This window comes from Cotesia glomerata, linkage group LG7, assembly GCF_020080835.1.
Source record: "Cotesia glomerata isolate CgM1 linkage group LG7, MPM_Cglom_v2.3, whole genome shotgun sequence".
In the NCBI taxonomy this organism is placed as follows: Eukaryota; Metazoa; Arthropoda; class Insecta; order Hymenoptera; family Braconidae; genus Cotesia; species Cotesia glomerata.
In genome coordinates, this window is record NC_058164.1 from 23,735,039 (window position 1) to 23,750,985 (window position 15,947).

At 27.2% G+C, this 15,947-nt stretch overlaps 1 protein-coding gene across 4 annotated transcripts in view; it reads left to right on the forward strand.

The window, feature by feature from the left end:
- The window catches only part of LOC123268458 (cGMP-dependent protein kinase, isozyme 2 forms cD4/T1/T3A/T3B), a 75,248-nt gene extending 66,737 nt beyond the window's left edge, over positions 1 to 8,511 (forward strand). For all 4 annotated transcript variants that reach the window (XM_044733518.1, XM_044733519.1, XM_044733522.1 and 1 more), the window contains 6 exons: positions 1,508 to 1,571; positions 1,696 to 1,868; positions 2,231 to 2,377; positions 4,402 to 4,848; positions 5,589 to 5,951; positions 8,308 to 8,511. In XM_044733518.1, the coding sequence (XP_044589453.1) occupies positions 1,508 to 1,571; positions 1,696 to 1,868; positions 2,231 to 2,377; positions 4,402 to 4,848; positions 5,589 to 5,951; positions 8,308 to 8,473 (1,360 nt within the window). In that variant the 3' untranslated portion in view covers positions 8,474 to 8,511. The remainder of the gene's footprint in view (positions 1 to 1,507; positions 1,572 to 1,695; positions 1,869 to 2,230; positions 2,378 to 4,401; positions 4,849 to 5,588; positions 5,952 to 8,307) is intronic.
- The last annotated feature ends 7,436 nt before the right edge of the window (positions 8,512 to 15,947 follow it).

Sequence of the window (15,947 nt, forward strand, 5' to 3'; positions counted from 1 at the left end):
TTTTCTCATGCCACCGCAACACGATTGTCATGTAGCCGAAACATGACAAATCAAATGGCAGCAACATGACTTGTCATGTTTCGGCTACATGATAATCATGTTGCGGTTGCATGAGAAAAATCATGTGGCAGTAACATGATTTTCATGTAGCCTTAATAGCAGTTTGGAAAAATTTACAAAGTTTATGCAATAGCGAACGAGGTTTTTTTTGTCATGTATGGTATAACACCGATAGCATTTGATCGTCATTATCATGCGTGGAATGTAAAAATAAATAGTCACGCTAATTGTGTAAAGAACCTTAATCTTTTACCTCCAATTGTACCTCGTCTATTGATAAAAAAATGGCTTGAATTATGTTGCAACAAGACACATAATTTGAAAATAATAACAATTAATAATAATTTAATTACTTTTATCACAAACCAAAGCTATTGGCAATTAAAATTGTATATAATTTGAATAAACAAAGATATCGTTCACAAATTGTATAATTCGATAATTTACTCTTATATTCATCTGCAATATTATCAATCCTAAAAAATCTAGTTACTTTATATAATAAATAATGTTTCTGAAGCATAAATATTTAGTTGTTGCAGTTTAATTTTATGCTATTAAGGCTACATGAAAATCATGTTGCTGCCACATGATTTTTCTCATGCTACCACGACATGACTGTCATGTAGCCGAAACATGAAAATCATGTTGCTGCCACATGATTTTCTTCATGCTACTTTAACATGATTGTCATGTAGCCGAAACATAACAAATCATGTGGCTGCAACATGATTTCATCATGTTCATTTAGCAAGACTGCATCATGTGGCATTTACTATTTATTTTTTTCCGTGCGGTAATTCAGAGTGCTATATTTTTTATTAGTCAATTAAATGTTAATAATTATTTAATGAGTAAATTTATCGGAAATTTCCTCAAAAATGTTATTAATTAATTTAAAAAATAATTTTAAGATGCAAAACAAAAGTATTTCTACGCATTATTTTTTTATATACATTTTTTACACTAGGAGGGTACTTAAATCTCCTTATTATAGTTTAGTGTATTAAAATAAGTATCATGAAATTTAATATTTGATTTTTACAAATAATCAACTAATGAATGTTTTTTTCAGCCACTAAAAAAATGTAAAATTTGCAAAACTTGAAAAAAAAAAAGAAATTACTATTTTAGATTTTTATTAAAAAAAAAAAGAAAATAATTCTGATTTTTACTAAGAAAAAAATTTCTTTTGAAAAAAAAATTTTCTTTTCTATTTTGTCATGAAATTTATAATTTTTTTTTTACTATAAAAAATTTAAAATAAAAAAGTTTTTTTTGTGTCAAAAAATCATAAAATTTTAAAAATAAATTTTCCTTCTCATTTAAAATTCATAATTTAATTAAAAATTAAAAAACATAATTTTTATAATTAAAATGAATGATTAATAATATTAAAAAAATTTTACAATCTCCATAATTAAAAAAAAATTTTTTTTTGTTCCAGTGTACCTATCTTCAAAAACTTACCCGAAGAAACATTAATAAAAATCTCCGATGTTTTAGAAGAGGTAAAAAATAAAAAACTTTTTTATAAATCATAAATTAAAATATATATTTATGTAGATAGTTACCTAGCTATCTTGACATTGAATTTAAAAATAATAGCACTACTAATTAATATGAATATTCCAGACATTTTATAATAACGGTGATTACATAATACGGCAAGGAGCTCGAGGCGACACTTTCTTCATAATAAGTCGCGGTCAGGTGCGCGTGACAATAAAACAACCGGATACAACTAATGAAAAGTACATCAGGACACTTGGCAAAGGCGATTTCTTCGGCGAGAAGGCATTACAAGGGTACTTACTACAATTAATTACTAAGCTAAAAATTTTTCCCGAAAATATTGGTCTTGTAAAAAAAAATTTTCATTAAAAAATTGTTAGAAATTTTATTTTTTACAAAAAATTAATTATTTTAATTTTTGTTAATTATAAAAATATTAATTTTAAAATTGCGGTTTTTTTTATTGGTCTTAAGAAAAAATTATAAATTTTTTTTATAAAATTAAATTTAGATGAACTTTTATTTCAATAATTTTTTATATGACCAATTTTTCCGCCACAATATCGAAAATTAATTACACTATTAATTATTAAAAATAAAATATTATTTTATTTAATTAATTTAATAATTAATATAAATATAAAATTAATTACAGGGATGATTTAAGAACAGCCAACATAGTAGCTGATGATCCAGACGGTGTCAGCTGTCTCGTAATAGACCGAGAGACATTCAATCAATTAATATCCTCGCTGGATGAAATTAGAACGCGCTACAAAGATGAATTAGTTGAGCGCAGAAGGTAAACTTCTTTTTTTCTTTTTTTATAATTTTGAAATTAATTGACTTATATAAATTACCAATAATTATAATTAATAGATACAATGTTTAACATTAAAGTATAGATTATTATAACAATATAATAAACTATAAAACTATTCTTTCACGCTTACGAAAATAGAAAGATCGGAGAGTAATTCTTGTTAAAGTAAGTCACGATCTATGTTGTAATATCAAGATAAATAGATTCAATGAAATGTCATCAAGTGAATCTTCACTTTATTATTTTTTTTACACTGACATTATAAGCAAGAATTGTTATGACCTAATTTTTATCGTTTGATTAAAATGATTTTTATTAATTTTATGGCCCGTTAAAATTTTTATTTATTGATGTTTTGTCTTGTGGAATTTTTTAAGCTTAAAGCTTATTAAAATTTATTATTATTATTATTATGATTATTATTATTATTATTCTTATTACTATTATTATTATTACTAGCAACCTAGGAGTCACTATGTGACTTCCGTGACTTGTGAACTATAAAAAATTAAAATTTAGCTTTATTAAATAATGACGTTTGTTAAATTGCACTGTACTTTCTTAAATATTGACGTTTTTAAAAATATAAGCTCATCCCGATATCACACTCATCAAGAGCTTTCATTTGAGTACCCACATGCATTTTCATATATTTTTCATATATACATATATATATATATATATATATATATATATATATATATATATATATATATATATATATATATATAATATATGTAAATATATGAAAAATTGATGTGGGTACTCAAATGAAAGGTCTCGATGAGTATAACATCAGAATGAGCTTATATCTTTAAAAACGTCAATAGTTCACAAGATATTTGTTAAAATGCCCTGTACTTTCTTAAATATTGACTTTTTTAAAGATATAAGCTCATCCCGATATCACACTCATCAAGAGCTTTCATTTGAGTACCCACATGCATTTTCATATATTTTTCATATATACATATATATATATAATATATGTAAATATATGAAAAATTGATGTGGGTACTCAAATGAAAAGTCTCGATGAGTATAACATCAGAATGAGCTTATATCTTTAAAAACGTCAATAGTTCACAAGATATTTGTTAAAATGCCCTGTACTTTCTTAAATATTGACGTTTTTAAAGATACAAGCTCATCTCGATGTTACACTCATAAAGAGCTTTCATTTAAGTACCCACATGCATTTTGATATATTTTTCATATATTTATATATATAAATATATAAAATATATGAAAAATTCATATGGGTACTCAAATGAAAGATCTCAATGAGTGTAATGTCGGGGTGAGCTTATATCTCCAAAAATATCAATAGTTGACAAAATACAATGTTATTTCTTAATTATTGACATTTTTTTAGATATAAACTCGTTTCGATGTTACACTCATCGAGACCTTTCATTTAAGTACCCACATGACATTTTTTATATATTTTATATATATGGTATTTGTGAAGTATATAAATATATAAAATATATGAAAAATTGATGTGGGTACTCAAATGAAAGGTCTCAATGAGTGTAACATCAGGATGAGCTTATATCTCTAAAAATATCAATAGTTGACAAGATACAATGTTATTTCTTAATTATTGACATTTTTTAAGATATAAACTCATTTCGATGTTACACTCATCGAGACGTTTCATTCAAGTACCCTCATGGCATTTTTTATATAATTTATATATATGGTATTTGTGAAATATATAAATATATAAAATATATGAAAAATCGATGTGGGTACTCAAATGAAAGGTCTCAATGAGTTTAACATCAGGATGAGCTCATATCTCCAAAAATATCAATGGTTGACAAAATACAATGTTATTTCTTAATTATCATTAAAGATGTTGAATCAATAATGACAATAATAATAAAATTTATCAAAGTGTCCTATGTTTTTCTTTATATATTTTTTGAGATCAATTTAAAAATACTAACAATAATAATTTTTATCTTCTTTTATTAAAAATGAATATTTTTGTTCAGAATAAACGAAGAATTCCGTGATTTACGTCTGGGAGATCTCCATTCCTTAGCAACCTTAGGAGTTGGTGGATTCGGTCGAGTAGAATTAGTCCAAATAAAGGGTGACAGTAGCCGCTCGTTTGCCCTCAAGCAAATGAAGAAATCACAAATTGTAGAGACTCGTCAGCAGCAGCACATAATGTCAGAAAAAAGAATCATGGGTGAAGCCGATTCGGACTTTATTGTAAAACTGTTCAAGACATTTAAAGACCGCAAGTATCTGTACATGCTTATGGAAGCCTGCCTTGGTGGAGAATTGTGGACCATCTTACGTGACAAAGGTCACTTTGATGACGGTACCACCAGGTTCTACACCGGATGTGTCGTTGAAGCTTTTGATTACTTGCACTCGCGGAATATCATCTACCGCGATTTAAAGCCGGAGAACTTACTGCTAGATAGTCATGGGTAATTTTTTTTAATTTTTTTATTACAATTTATAATTAATTAGTTATTTAAAATTAATTTTTTATAATTAATTTTGATAAAAATTTATTAATTAATTTATAATTAATTAATTTCTTATAATGAATTTTGATGAAAATTTGCTTTTTTCTTCACAGTATTAATAATTTTTTTTTTTTATTTATTACTTTAAAATTAAAAAATATTTTTTAAAAATTGCACTTAAATTTTTTACTAATTAATTTGATTTTTTTATTTATTTATTTTAATTAATTTTGATAAAAATTTACTTTTTTCTTCACAAAATTAAATTAAAAATTTTTTTTTTCAAGCATTAATTTAAAATTAAAAAATTGCACTTAAATTTTTTACAAATTAATTAAATTTTTTTTTTATTTATTTTAATTAATTTTCATAAAAATTTACTTTTTTTAACAATATTAATTTTTATTTTTTTTTTCATTTATTAATTTAAAATTAATGAAAATTTTAATTAAATTTTTTTACAAATTAATTTAATTTTTTTATTTTAATTAATTTTGATGAAAATTTACTTTTTTCTTCATAAAATTAAATTTTAGTTTTTTATTTTCCATTTATTAATTTAAAATTAAAAAATAATTTTTTTAAATTTCACTTAAATTTTTTACAAATTAATTTTCTTTTTTATTCTTTTGTAATAATTTTTTTAATAAAAAATTTTAAATGTCAGCTAACTTAATTTTTTTTTTTTTCCTATGCAGTTATGTTAAATTAGTCGACTTTGGTTTCGCAAAACGTCTGGATCACGGTAAAAAAACTTGGACATTCTGCGGCACGCCGGAGTACGTTGCGCCAGAAGTTATTTTAAATAGAGGTCACGATATTAGTGCCGATTATTGGTCACTGGGTGTTCTAATGTTTGAATTATTGACCGGTGCACCTCCATTTACTGGCGCAGACCCCATGAAAACTTACAATATTATTCTAAAGGGAATTGACGCTATAGGATTTCCTAGAACTATTACCAGAAATGCTACTAATTTAATTAAAAAACTCTGCCGCGATAACCCTGCTGAGCGATTGGGATATCAAAAAGGCGGAATTAGTGAAATTCAAAAACACAAGTAAGTTTTGTTAATTATTTTTTTTTTCTATCTATTAGCATGTCAAAAACATTTTTTTTATAATTTTTTTGGCAGACTTAAAGTCAAAATTTTTTTGGGTAACTTCAATTTATAAATTTCAAAATTTTTCCCTTTTAAAAATTTAATTATTAAATTTTTTGTTTAAATTATCACAAGTATATTATTTTTAATTTTATTAAAATTCTAAGGGAGAGTTTTTGAGTCCAGGATAAAATTTTATTCAATGATAAAATATATCTATATATTTCCTATATATAAATATACTGGCAATAATAATTTTATCCTGGATAAAATTTTATCTCAGATTGAAAAACTAGTCCGAAATTTTTTTCTCCAGTTTGAAAATTAAAAACTAATTTTTTTTTTTTGCAATGCAAAAAAAAATTAATGTAGTATTTAAAATCAACCATACACATAGAATGAAAGTTACTAACAACCTTGTAGTCACTATGTGACTATCGTGACTTGTGTACTCTAAATAAATAAAATTTTGCTTTATTAAATAAAGACTTTTGTTGAATTACACTGTACTTTCTTGATTATTGACGTTTTTAAAGATATAAGCTCATCTTGATATTACACTCATCAAGAGCTTTCATTTGAGTACCCACATGCATTTTTCTATATTTTTGATATATACATATATATAATATATATATAAATATATAAAAAATTGATGTGGGTACTCAAATGAAAGCTCTCGATAAGTATAATGTCGGAGCGAACTTATTTTTTTAAAAATGTTGATAGTTCACAAGATATTTGTGAAAATGCCCTGTACTTTCTTAATTTAAATATTTACATTTTCAAAGATATAAACTCATCTTGATGTTACACTCATTAAGAGCTTTAATTTGAGTACCCACATGAATTTTTGATATATTTTTCATATATACATATATATAATATATATAAATATATGAAAAATTGATGTGGGTACTCAAATGAAAGCTCTCGATAAGTATAACATCGGGATGAGCTTATTTCTTTAAAACTATCAATGGTTCACAAGATATTCGTTAAAATGTCATTTACTCTCTCTTAAATATTCACGTTTTTAAAGATATAAGCTCATCATGATGTTGTACCCATCAAGAGCTTTCATTTGAGTACCCACATGCATTTTTATATATTTTTCATATATTCATATATATAGATAGATAGATAGATAGATAGAAAAATTTATTTGATCCTAGAGTTCTAAGCTCCTTCAGGACCATCAACAATACATAAATTTTATCGTTTACATGTATACATTTGATACAGTGTTTTTAATACAATTTAAATATTTGATATTAAATTATTAAAAGTAAGAACATATTAATTCTTAAAATAATAACATATTAACAGAAAAATAATAACATTAACATTTATTGTAAGAAGAAGTCATAGCAAGCCTTTTGAAATTGTTCGAAATTGTCAATTAATGTAATTTCGGCCGGTAACGAGTTCCAAACTTTTATACCATGAATTAGGAAAGAGTTTTCATAAATTGCACAATTACTTCTTGGCAGACGTAGATAATCATTCCTGACGTCACCTCTCCTTAGCACAATCGGCAGAAATTCTAAATTCGATTTAAATAATTGACAGTAATTTAACTTAATTTCTTTGTAAAATAAACAAGCTATGAAATAATCTCTATATATATAAATATATAAAATATATAAAAAATTGATGTGGGTACTCAAATGAAAAGTCTCGATGAGTATAATGTCGGGGTGAGCTTATATCTTTGAAAATATCTATAGTTCACAAGATATTTGTTAAATTGCCCTTTACTTTCTTAAATATTGACGTTTTTAAAGATATAAGCTCATCCCGATGTTACACTCATAAAGATCTTTCATTTGAGTACCCACATGCATTTTGATATATTTTTCATATATACTTATATATAATATATATAAATATATGAAAAATTGATGTGGGTACTCAAATAAAAGGTCTCGATGAGTGTAATGTCGGAATGAGCTTATATCTTTAAAAATGTCAATAGTTCACAAGATATTTGTTAAATTGAACTGTACTTTCTTAAATATTGACCTTTTTAAAGATATAAGCTCACCCTGATGTTACACACATTAAGAGCTTTCAATTGAGTACCCACATGCATTTTTATATATTTATCATATATACATATATATAATATATATAAATATATGAAAAATTGATGTTGGTACTCAAATGAAAGCTCTCGATGAGTGTAACATCAAGATGAGCTTATATCCTAAAAAATGTCAATATTTCACAAGATAAAATCTTTCTTATTCTCAAATTTAAATTAATTAATAAAAACTAAACAATATAATTAACTCACAAATTATTTCCGTAGATGGTTCGATGGTTTCAACTGGGAAGGTCTGAGAGCAAGGACACTGGAGCCTCCAATAATGCCCAGGGTACAAAACGCCACTGACACCGCTAACTTCGACGAATACCCTCCAGACTCAGAACCTCCACCTCCTGATGACGTCTCTGGCTGGGACAATGATTTTTAATTGTTATCGTTTTATTTTAATTAATTAATAATTATTATTAGAGCGGCAAAAAAACCAACATTAAAAATTTTTTTTTACATTTAAGTAATTAAAAAAAATTTTTTATCAATTATATGAAAAATTTTTTAAAAAGTTGGTCTCCAATCGCTCTATTGTTATTTTTATTATAATTATTATTATTATCAGTGATTGCAAGTCTTCCAAATCAAAATAATTATTCCAATTGTTTTTTCTGAATTTTGTTATTAAAATTTAATGATAATAATAATTATAAATAATAATTTGTATAGTTACCAGTAAATTTAAAAAATTTGAAAAAATTTAATAGGAAACTTAAAAAAAAAACTAGATAATTATAAAATAGATAGAGAAAAAATAAAATAAGGGCCTGTGATAATTAAAAATGAAATTAGGCCACTAGGGATTTATTATTGTGCATATTAAATTTTTATTAATCAATTAATAAGTTGAATTTATTTAATTAATTAATAAATGAATGTCTGAAGAGTGAATGGAATACATTTTTTTTTTTTTTCAATTGAAATTTTAATTATATTCAATTCTGTTTAATTAATTGTGCCAGTGTGTCACGTGCCATTGTAATTAAATCAAAATCGAGTGTCGATTTTATCAAACATTTTTTTTTCTGGTGAATAAATTCTTGCCGGTAATATTTTTCATGAAATACACTCGCTTAAAAAAAAAAAAAGTTATAAATTTTAAAGGCAAATATTTAATTTAATTAAATTTATTATATATTTTTTTTATTATATAAAGTATATGTATTTTTCATTGATTTATTGTAAAGAATATATTAACTTTTTAAATATTGTAAATAAAAATATACAATTGTATTTAATGAGTGTAATGCTCTAATTCTTTAATAAAAATCAACAAAATATAAAATAAGCGTCAATTTTTTATTTCTATAAAATCATAAATATCAATTTTTTTGGTAATTCATTGAAATTTTTTAAATTTAATGATGAAAAATAAAAATTGTTTTTTTGATAAATTATTATTAGAATTTTTGCTATTTTTTTAATCAAATAGAAATTTGTTTGAAATTAGCAATTTTAAAAATTTTCTTTCTGAAATGTATTTTTTACTATACCAAAGTCTATTTTTAATATGGTCAATTATTTTTATAAAAATATTATTTTTATTTATTTTAAATATAAATACAAATTTTGATTTTGGGGCATTTCATGCGAAATAGGAAAATGACTAAAATTAAAAAATTTTAATTCATTCTAATTTAGCTCTAATTTATTATTAAAAGTTTATATTTTACTAATTTGTAAAGAAAATTTTTTTTAATCAATAAGAAAATCGATTTTTCTCTCTTAGTAACTTTTCAGCCGTACTAACTTGTATCCGGGTCAAATTTTGTTTTAATAGTTTTAAGAACAAATTCATTTTATATTTGTTATTAACTAACATATTAATAATTAGTTTATAGAACATTTATAGAAAATAATTAGTTTATAGAAAATTTTTTTATGTTCGTTATTAATTAACACCTAAGTTTATCAAGATCGTGTTATCAGCATGCTAAATCCTTTATTTGTGTTTTTTTATTAGTTTTTTTTAATTATCCTAAATAATTTACAGTTAAATATATAAACAATAATGTTTCTAAGGTTGAAATAATATAAAAGTCTTTTTAATAAATAACGATGTAAACATTTAGTACTTGTCCCACCAGTCACAATAAAAAAAATTAGGAAAACGGTTGACCCTAAAGGCCATCCCTGCAACTTCCCGCTAATTCCGTTAATACCTGGCCGCTTTTTTGAGCTCTTCGAGCTCAAAAGTACAATCTGTGTGTTGTTTTAAGCTCTCCGAGCTCAAAAAGATACCTTTTCTATGCTTTTGAGCTCTTTGAGCTCAAAAGTCTGATAGAAGTTTCATAGAACACTATTTTTTGAATGTTCATACCGCAATAACTTTTGAATGAATAAACCGATTTTTACGCGGTTGGCGGCATTCTACGTAGTTTTTTAGGCCTTATAAATAATTTCTAAGTTTCAATTAGTCAAACTAGAAATTTCGGAGTAACTCTGAAAAAACACTTTTTTCGGTTTTCGTTCGTTCACGATATCTCTCGAACGAATCAACCGATTTTGACCGGATTGGCGGCGATCGACGTGGTTTTTCAAGGTTGAGAGCTGATTAGTTTTTGGAATCGATCGGTTGAGCCGTTTAAAAGTTATCCCAAAAAAACCACTTCAGAAAAAATTTTTTCCCTACTTTTTTTTAGATTTCTCCAAATTTCTTAAAATCTATCGGTCCGAATCGGTTCAAATTAACAGGAAATCTAAGTTTGGCGAAGCCCTTTCGAATGGCACCAACCGCGATGAAATCGGTTCAACCGTTCAAAAGTTATAAGAGGTTTACATACTTACACACACACACACACATACATACAGACATAGTGACACCCTCGCGGGAATAGTCAGGAAAGCTTCCTAGGACCTCAAAACGTCGAGATCTGATGAAAACTCGATTTTCGAAAAACGGGGTAAAACCAATAACTTCCCGATTTTTGAAAATTTTCAATTTTCTTAGCGGGAAGTTAAAAATTTTTTTAATTGTATCTACGTAGGTAATCAGTCTAATTCTTCATAATATTGAATGTTTGTAGGATTAATTTTGTATTTTTAAGGGAAGTATTTTTTAAAAGTTTAGTGGTCGAACTGAAATTGGACTTTAAGTATACCTTTGGTAAGAGAGAAGGATTTTTCTTAGTCCCACCAGTCACACTCAGTTAAATGATAATTACGAGAAACTTCAAAAGTAATGGAGGTTTTTGACAAAGAGATGTTATTAATTAGTTATCTTTTTATATTATAAGATAAATTTTACTATAGTATAAGTTTCAGTCACATAATTATAGCTTATAATTGATGGCGAATTCCAAAATCAAATGTCCCACCAGTCACTATGGAATGTCCCTTTTATTAATCAATATTTCCACGCCATGTATTCAATTTTTAATCCTCAAAATTACAATACTGTGTATCTGCATAACTTTACCTTATTTAAAAGTTGCAAAAAACGAAAAAAAATTTTTTTTTTTAATTCAAAAATTGATATTTTAAAAAAAAAAAACACCCTTCTAAAAATTTCAGAATCTTTCAAGATGAGTACAATGTATTATACAAAAAAAATTGAGCTAAAACTTTAACTTCGATCGTCATTTTTAACGATTTTCAAAAATTAAAAATTTGACAAATTTGGCATTTTTGAAAATTTTTTTCCAAAATATTTCTTTTTCAATAACCCTAAGTCTCCCCTTTTAAACAAACAAAAGGCCGTTCCTATAGGTGACGTTCCTATATATATATCTACAATAGCGTTCGAGATATTACAAAAACAAAATTGAAAAACTGAAAAAATTGCAAAATTTTGAATTCTCATATCTTTTAAAAAAAATTTTTTTATTGTTTTTCTTTTGGCAGAACTTCGTTTTATGATAAACGAAAACTTCTGACTAAAATTTGTCCAAATCGAAAGAGATCGATTCCAACTATTTGTCAATTTGACATGGAATGACCCAATTGCCAACTATTTCTTTAAATTTCGAAATTTAGTCATTTTTAAATGGCTGTAACTAGTCTTTTTGGAATTCCAAAGTCAAATGTCCCACCAGTCACTATGGAATATCCTTTTTATAGAAAAAAAAATTTCTTAGTTAAGTCGTATTTGATTAATGAAAAAAAAAAAAAAAAGTTCATAAAATATGTGACATTTGGTTCGTCCACATGGTTCGTTCCACATTTTTTACAAATATAAATAATGCTGTGAAGCAGGAAAGAATAGAAGTTACGGTAATTATTACGTGAAGCGTTCCACATTCACGTAACAGGATATTGGCAGGAAAGGATTGAGAAAGGAATTTATAGAGGATCATCTTAATGTGAGTTTATAGAATATGCGAGAAAAAAGTATTAGATAGCTCGGACTGGGATTCGAACCCAGAACCTTCCGAAGACATGTCGGCTACTCTACCATTTTTTTTTTTATTCAAGCGTTTATTTATTAAAATCATTGATACATAGATATAAACATAATACACAGGTATAAACGTAAGACCTGTTACTTAAAATAAATTGTCTACCTGGCCCATACGGGCTCTCATAGAGGATAACATAAATGATATTTCTTAATACCTGATAAGCCTCAGGGGCTGTACATAGTGAAGTAAATAATATAGTTTTTTTTATTCTTATTGTGTTAAATACATAAAGTGTTAATACATAATTTATACTAGTTAGCCTAAAAAAGAAACTTGATTTTCATAAAAAAGGCTTACGTTATTAGAATAGTACATGAGAGACATTAAATCAACAACAATTAAAATTAAAAAATATAACATAATAATAGAATAGAACAAGAAGACAAAAAGAAAGAGGAAGCTATTAAAAGAGAACAACAAAACAATTAAAGAAAAAGAACTTGTGATTAGGTGAGCCACCAATACTCTTTGCGGGAATGAGGTTTATTTGTTGCATCTTTAAGGGGTATTGAGGTACAGTATTTTAGGTCTAAGAATGATAATGCTTTTGGGTCATAAGTAATAGCTTTTGTGTTGGGACCTCTTTTGACGTGGTATATTAGGGGTATACTGTTTGAGTCTTGTATGTAGCCCAGACTGTCCAAGTAAGTGAATATTTCGAGAGGAGTGAATCCCGACTTCATTGCTATTTGAAAATATGTTGGTTGTGGGTAAAATGGACCAGATATTAAGCTGTTTATTGTGGAGGAGGAGGCACTAACAAAGTGATTGCGGCATAGACGTATGATATGGTTGTCGATACGCTCTATTTTAGCTAAGTTTAAGAGTGTGAGGTTACTATAGTATTTGGTGTAATTTGAGTCAGGTGTCTTGTACATGTTCAGACAAGCTCTCAGACATTGTCTTTCAAATTTTCTCAGCTTTTCCATTTCAATAGGTGGGATGTTAAACCATATAGGACAACCATATGTGATTATTGGTCTAATCAAGAGTTGGTAACACAAAATTTTTACTCTTTTATTCAGAAATTTAGAATAGAATAATCTAGACAGGCTTTTAAATTGTTTCTTTGCTTTGGTAATTTGTGTGTCTATGTGTGAGTAGAAGTTTAGTTTATTGTCTAGGTAATAAATAAACACCCAGGTATCTTACTACGTCTTTATGAAGGACTAGTTTGTTTGAGTTTTTGTTTTCTTGAATTTGGAAATTTTTCCAATTTTTTCTGACATCACAATGTGCGTTTTTTAATGTCGGTCGGAATAGGATTGATTCACATTTAGAGGTGTTCATTTTAAGTTTCCATGTGTGGAAGTAGCTATTGATATTTTCGAAGAGTATCTGGAGTGAGGTATTTATAACTGTTGATTTATTGCCGGTGACATAAACTAGGAGATCGTCGGCAAACGCTATGGCTTTCTTGTCTTCGTCTACGTTTAATCCGTATAGAGATAATAATGTAATGGTATAGAGGTTAAATAAAAGAGGTGAATTTACTGTACATTGTTGTAGGCCGTTTGAAATATTGTAAGAAAGCGCTGATAGTTCAGAGCCGTTTGATACCCGAAACGATCTTCCATGAACCATATTCCAGATCGTTTTGATAAGGTGATGGGGGAAATGATAAGAAAGAAGTTTGAAAAATAGGCCGTCGAGCCATACAGTGTCGAAAGCTTTTTCTAGGTCAATAAAACAAGCGCCAACGCATTTTCCCGCATTTAGTTCTCTACAGATATCAGATGTAAATTTGTTAATGGCATGCAGCGTTGAGTGTTTTTGACGAAAACCAAATTGCTGGTCAGGTAAAATGTTATTTGCTTTACAGATTTTGAGGATTGCCTGGTTTATTATCACCTCGAAAATTTTACTTATATTAGGTAGCAGGCTTATGGGTCTATAACTTGAGGGATTAGAGCTGTCTGTCTTTCTTTTTTAGAGCTACAACTTTAGCACTTTTCCATTGAGAGGGAAAATACGAGATATTGAGTGCATTGTTAAATAGTATTGTGTAGAAGTATATAATGTTAGAGGGGAGGTTTTTTAAAATGATGTTGGGTATTCCGTCGAAACTGGAAGATTTTTTGTTATTTAGTTTCCTGAAGATCTTTTGGAGTTCTGGAAAAGAGGTAAAGTAATCTGGGAATTGCTCGTTTGGGGGATATGTGGAGGGGGTATTTTTGGAAAATTTTAGTAAGGAAAGGTTGGATTGCTCTTCGAGGTTTATTTTAGTCTTGAGTTCATTGATTTTTTTGTTCACTAGCCTTATATGAGCATCTTTACCCATGTTAATGTTTTGATTATTAGTTGCCTCGAAATGAGCACCGATTAGATTAAGTTTGTCACAGGGGGACATGATGATGCAATTATTGTTACTGTCTTTATAAAGAGAGTTTATGTCTAGGCCCGCTGAGTTTAGTATGTGAATCTTATCTGTAGGTACTTTTAAATTGTCAATAGAGGAAGTGGTTTTCTTTCTGAATAATCTGTTAATTTGAGGGAGCGATTTAACTGGGTCGTTCGGTGGTATGCTTCTAATTTTTCTTTCCCAATATATGCTAGACGCTTTCTGGAATTCATCGTTTATTTTATCTTTAAGCTCTTTCAATGTATTTTTGTATGAAATGATTAATGAGTTGTTTGATTTTATGCCTAGTTTACGCAGTCTGTGTATATGTGAAGATATGTAGTTTTTATGTTTTTGTAATTTTTTGATATGGTCGTTTACGATTCTATCCGTCGCGTTTTTGGGGATGATTTTTGGAGTAGATTTATTAATTGCGTTAGTGATAGCTGTATTTAGGTTTATAAGTCCTTTGTCTATTTCTTCTTTAGAGAGGTTTCTGTCTGTTGGTAATTCCGAGGTATTGTAAGAGTTGAGTATTCTGTGAAAGCGATTCCCATTAGTTTTTGCATAATTTAGACTGTGTCGCGTTTCTTCCGTTTCGATATGTACGAGAGAATCGATGGTGATATTAAACTTAATTGCGTTATGGTCACTTTCAAAAGGTAAGGTGATGAGGTTATTATTCGTCAAATTTACGAAATTGATGAGATTGTCTGCTAAGCATATGTCAAGATAAGATTCACTCGCAGGATAAGATGCTAGATCGGGGCCTAGTATGTTTATTCTGAATTTTATTTCGCTGTCTTTCTGCCAGATGTGAAGAGCCCGACCTTTTGGATTTCTCTTCTCGTTTTTCCAGTCTTTATGTTTGGCATTAATATCTCCAGCTATAATATAAAAGTTGTTAGGGTCGTCAAGGTTAGTTCATTGAATAAGGCTGATAATTCTTCGATGAATTCTTTTTTACAGTTATCTGCAGAGTAAACCTAGAGAATAAACAGTTTCTTGTCGCTGGAAATGTTAATTTTTATTGCCGTACTTTCGATGCATAGCGCATTTGTTAGACATTTGGGAAAAACCCTGGTGTGTTTAAAATAATTTTTTATGAGTAT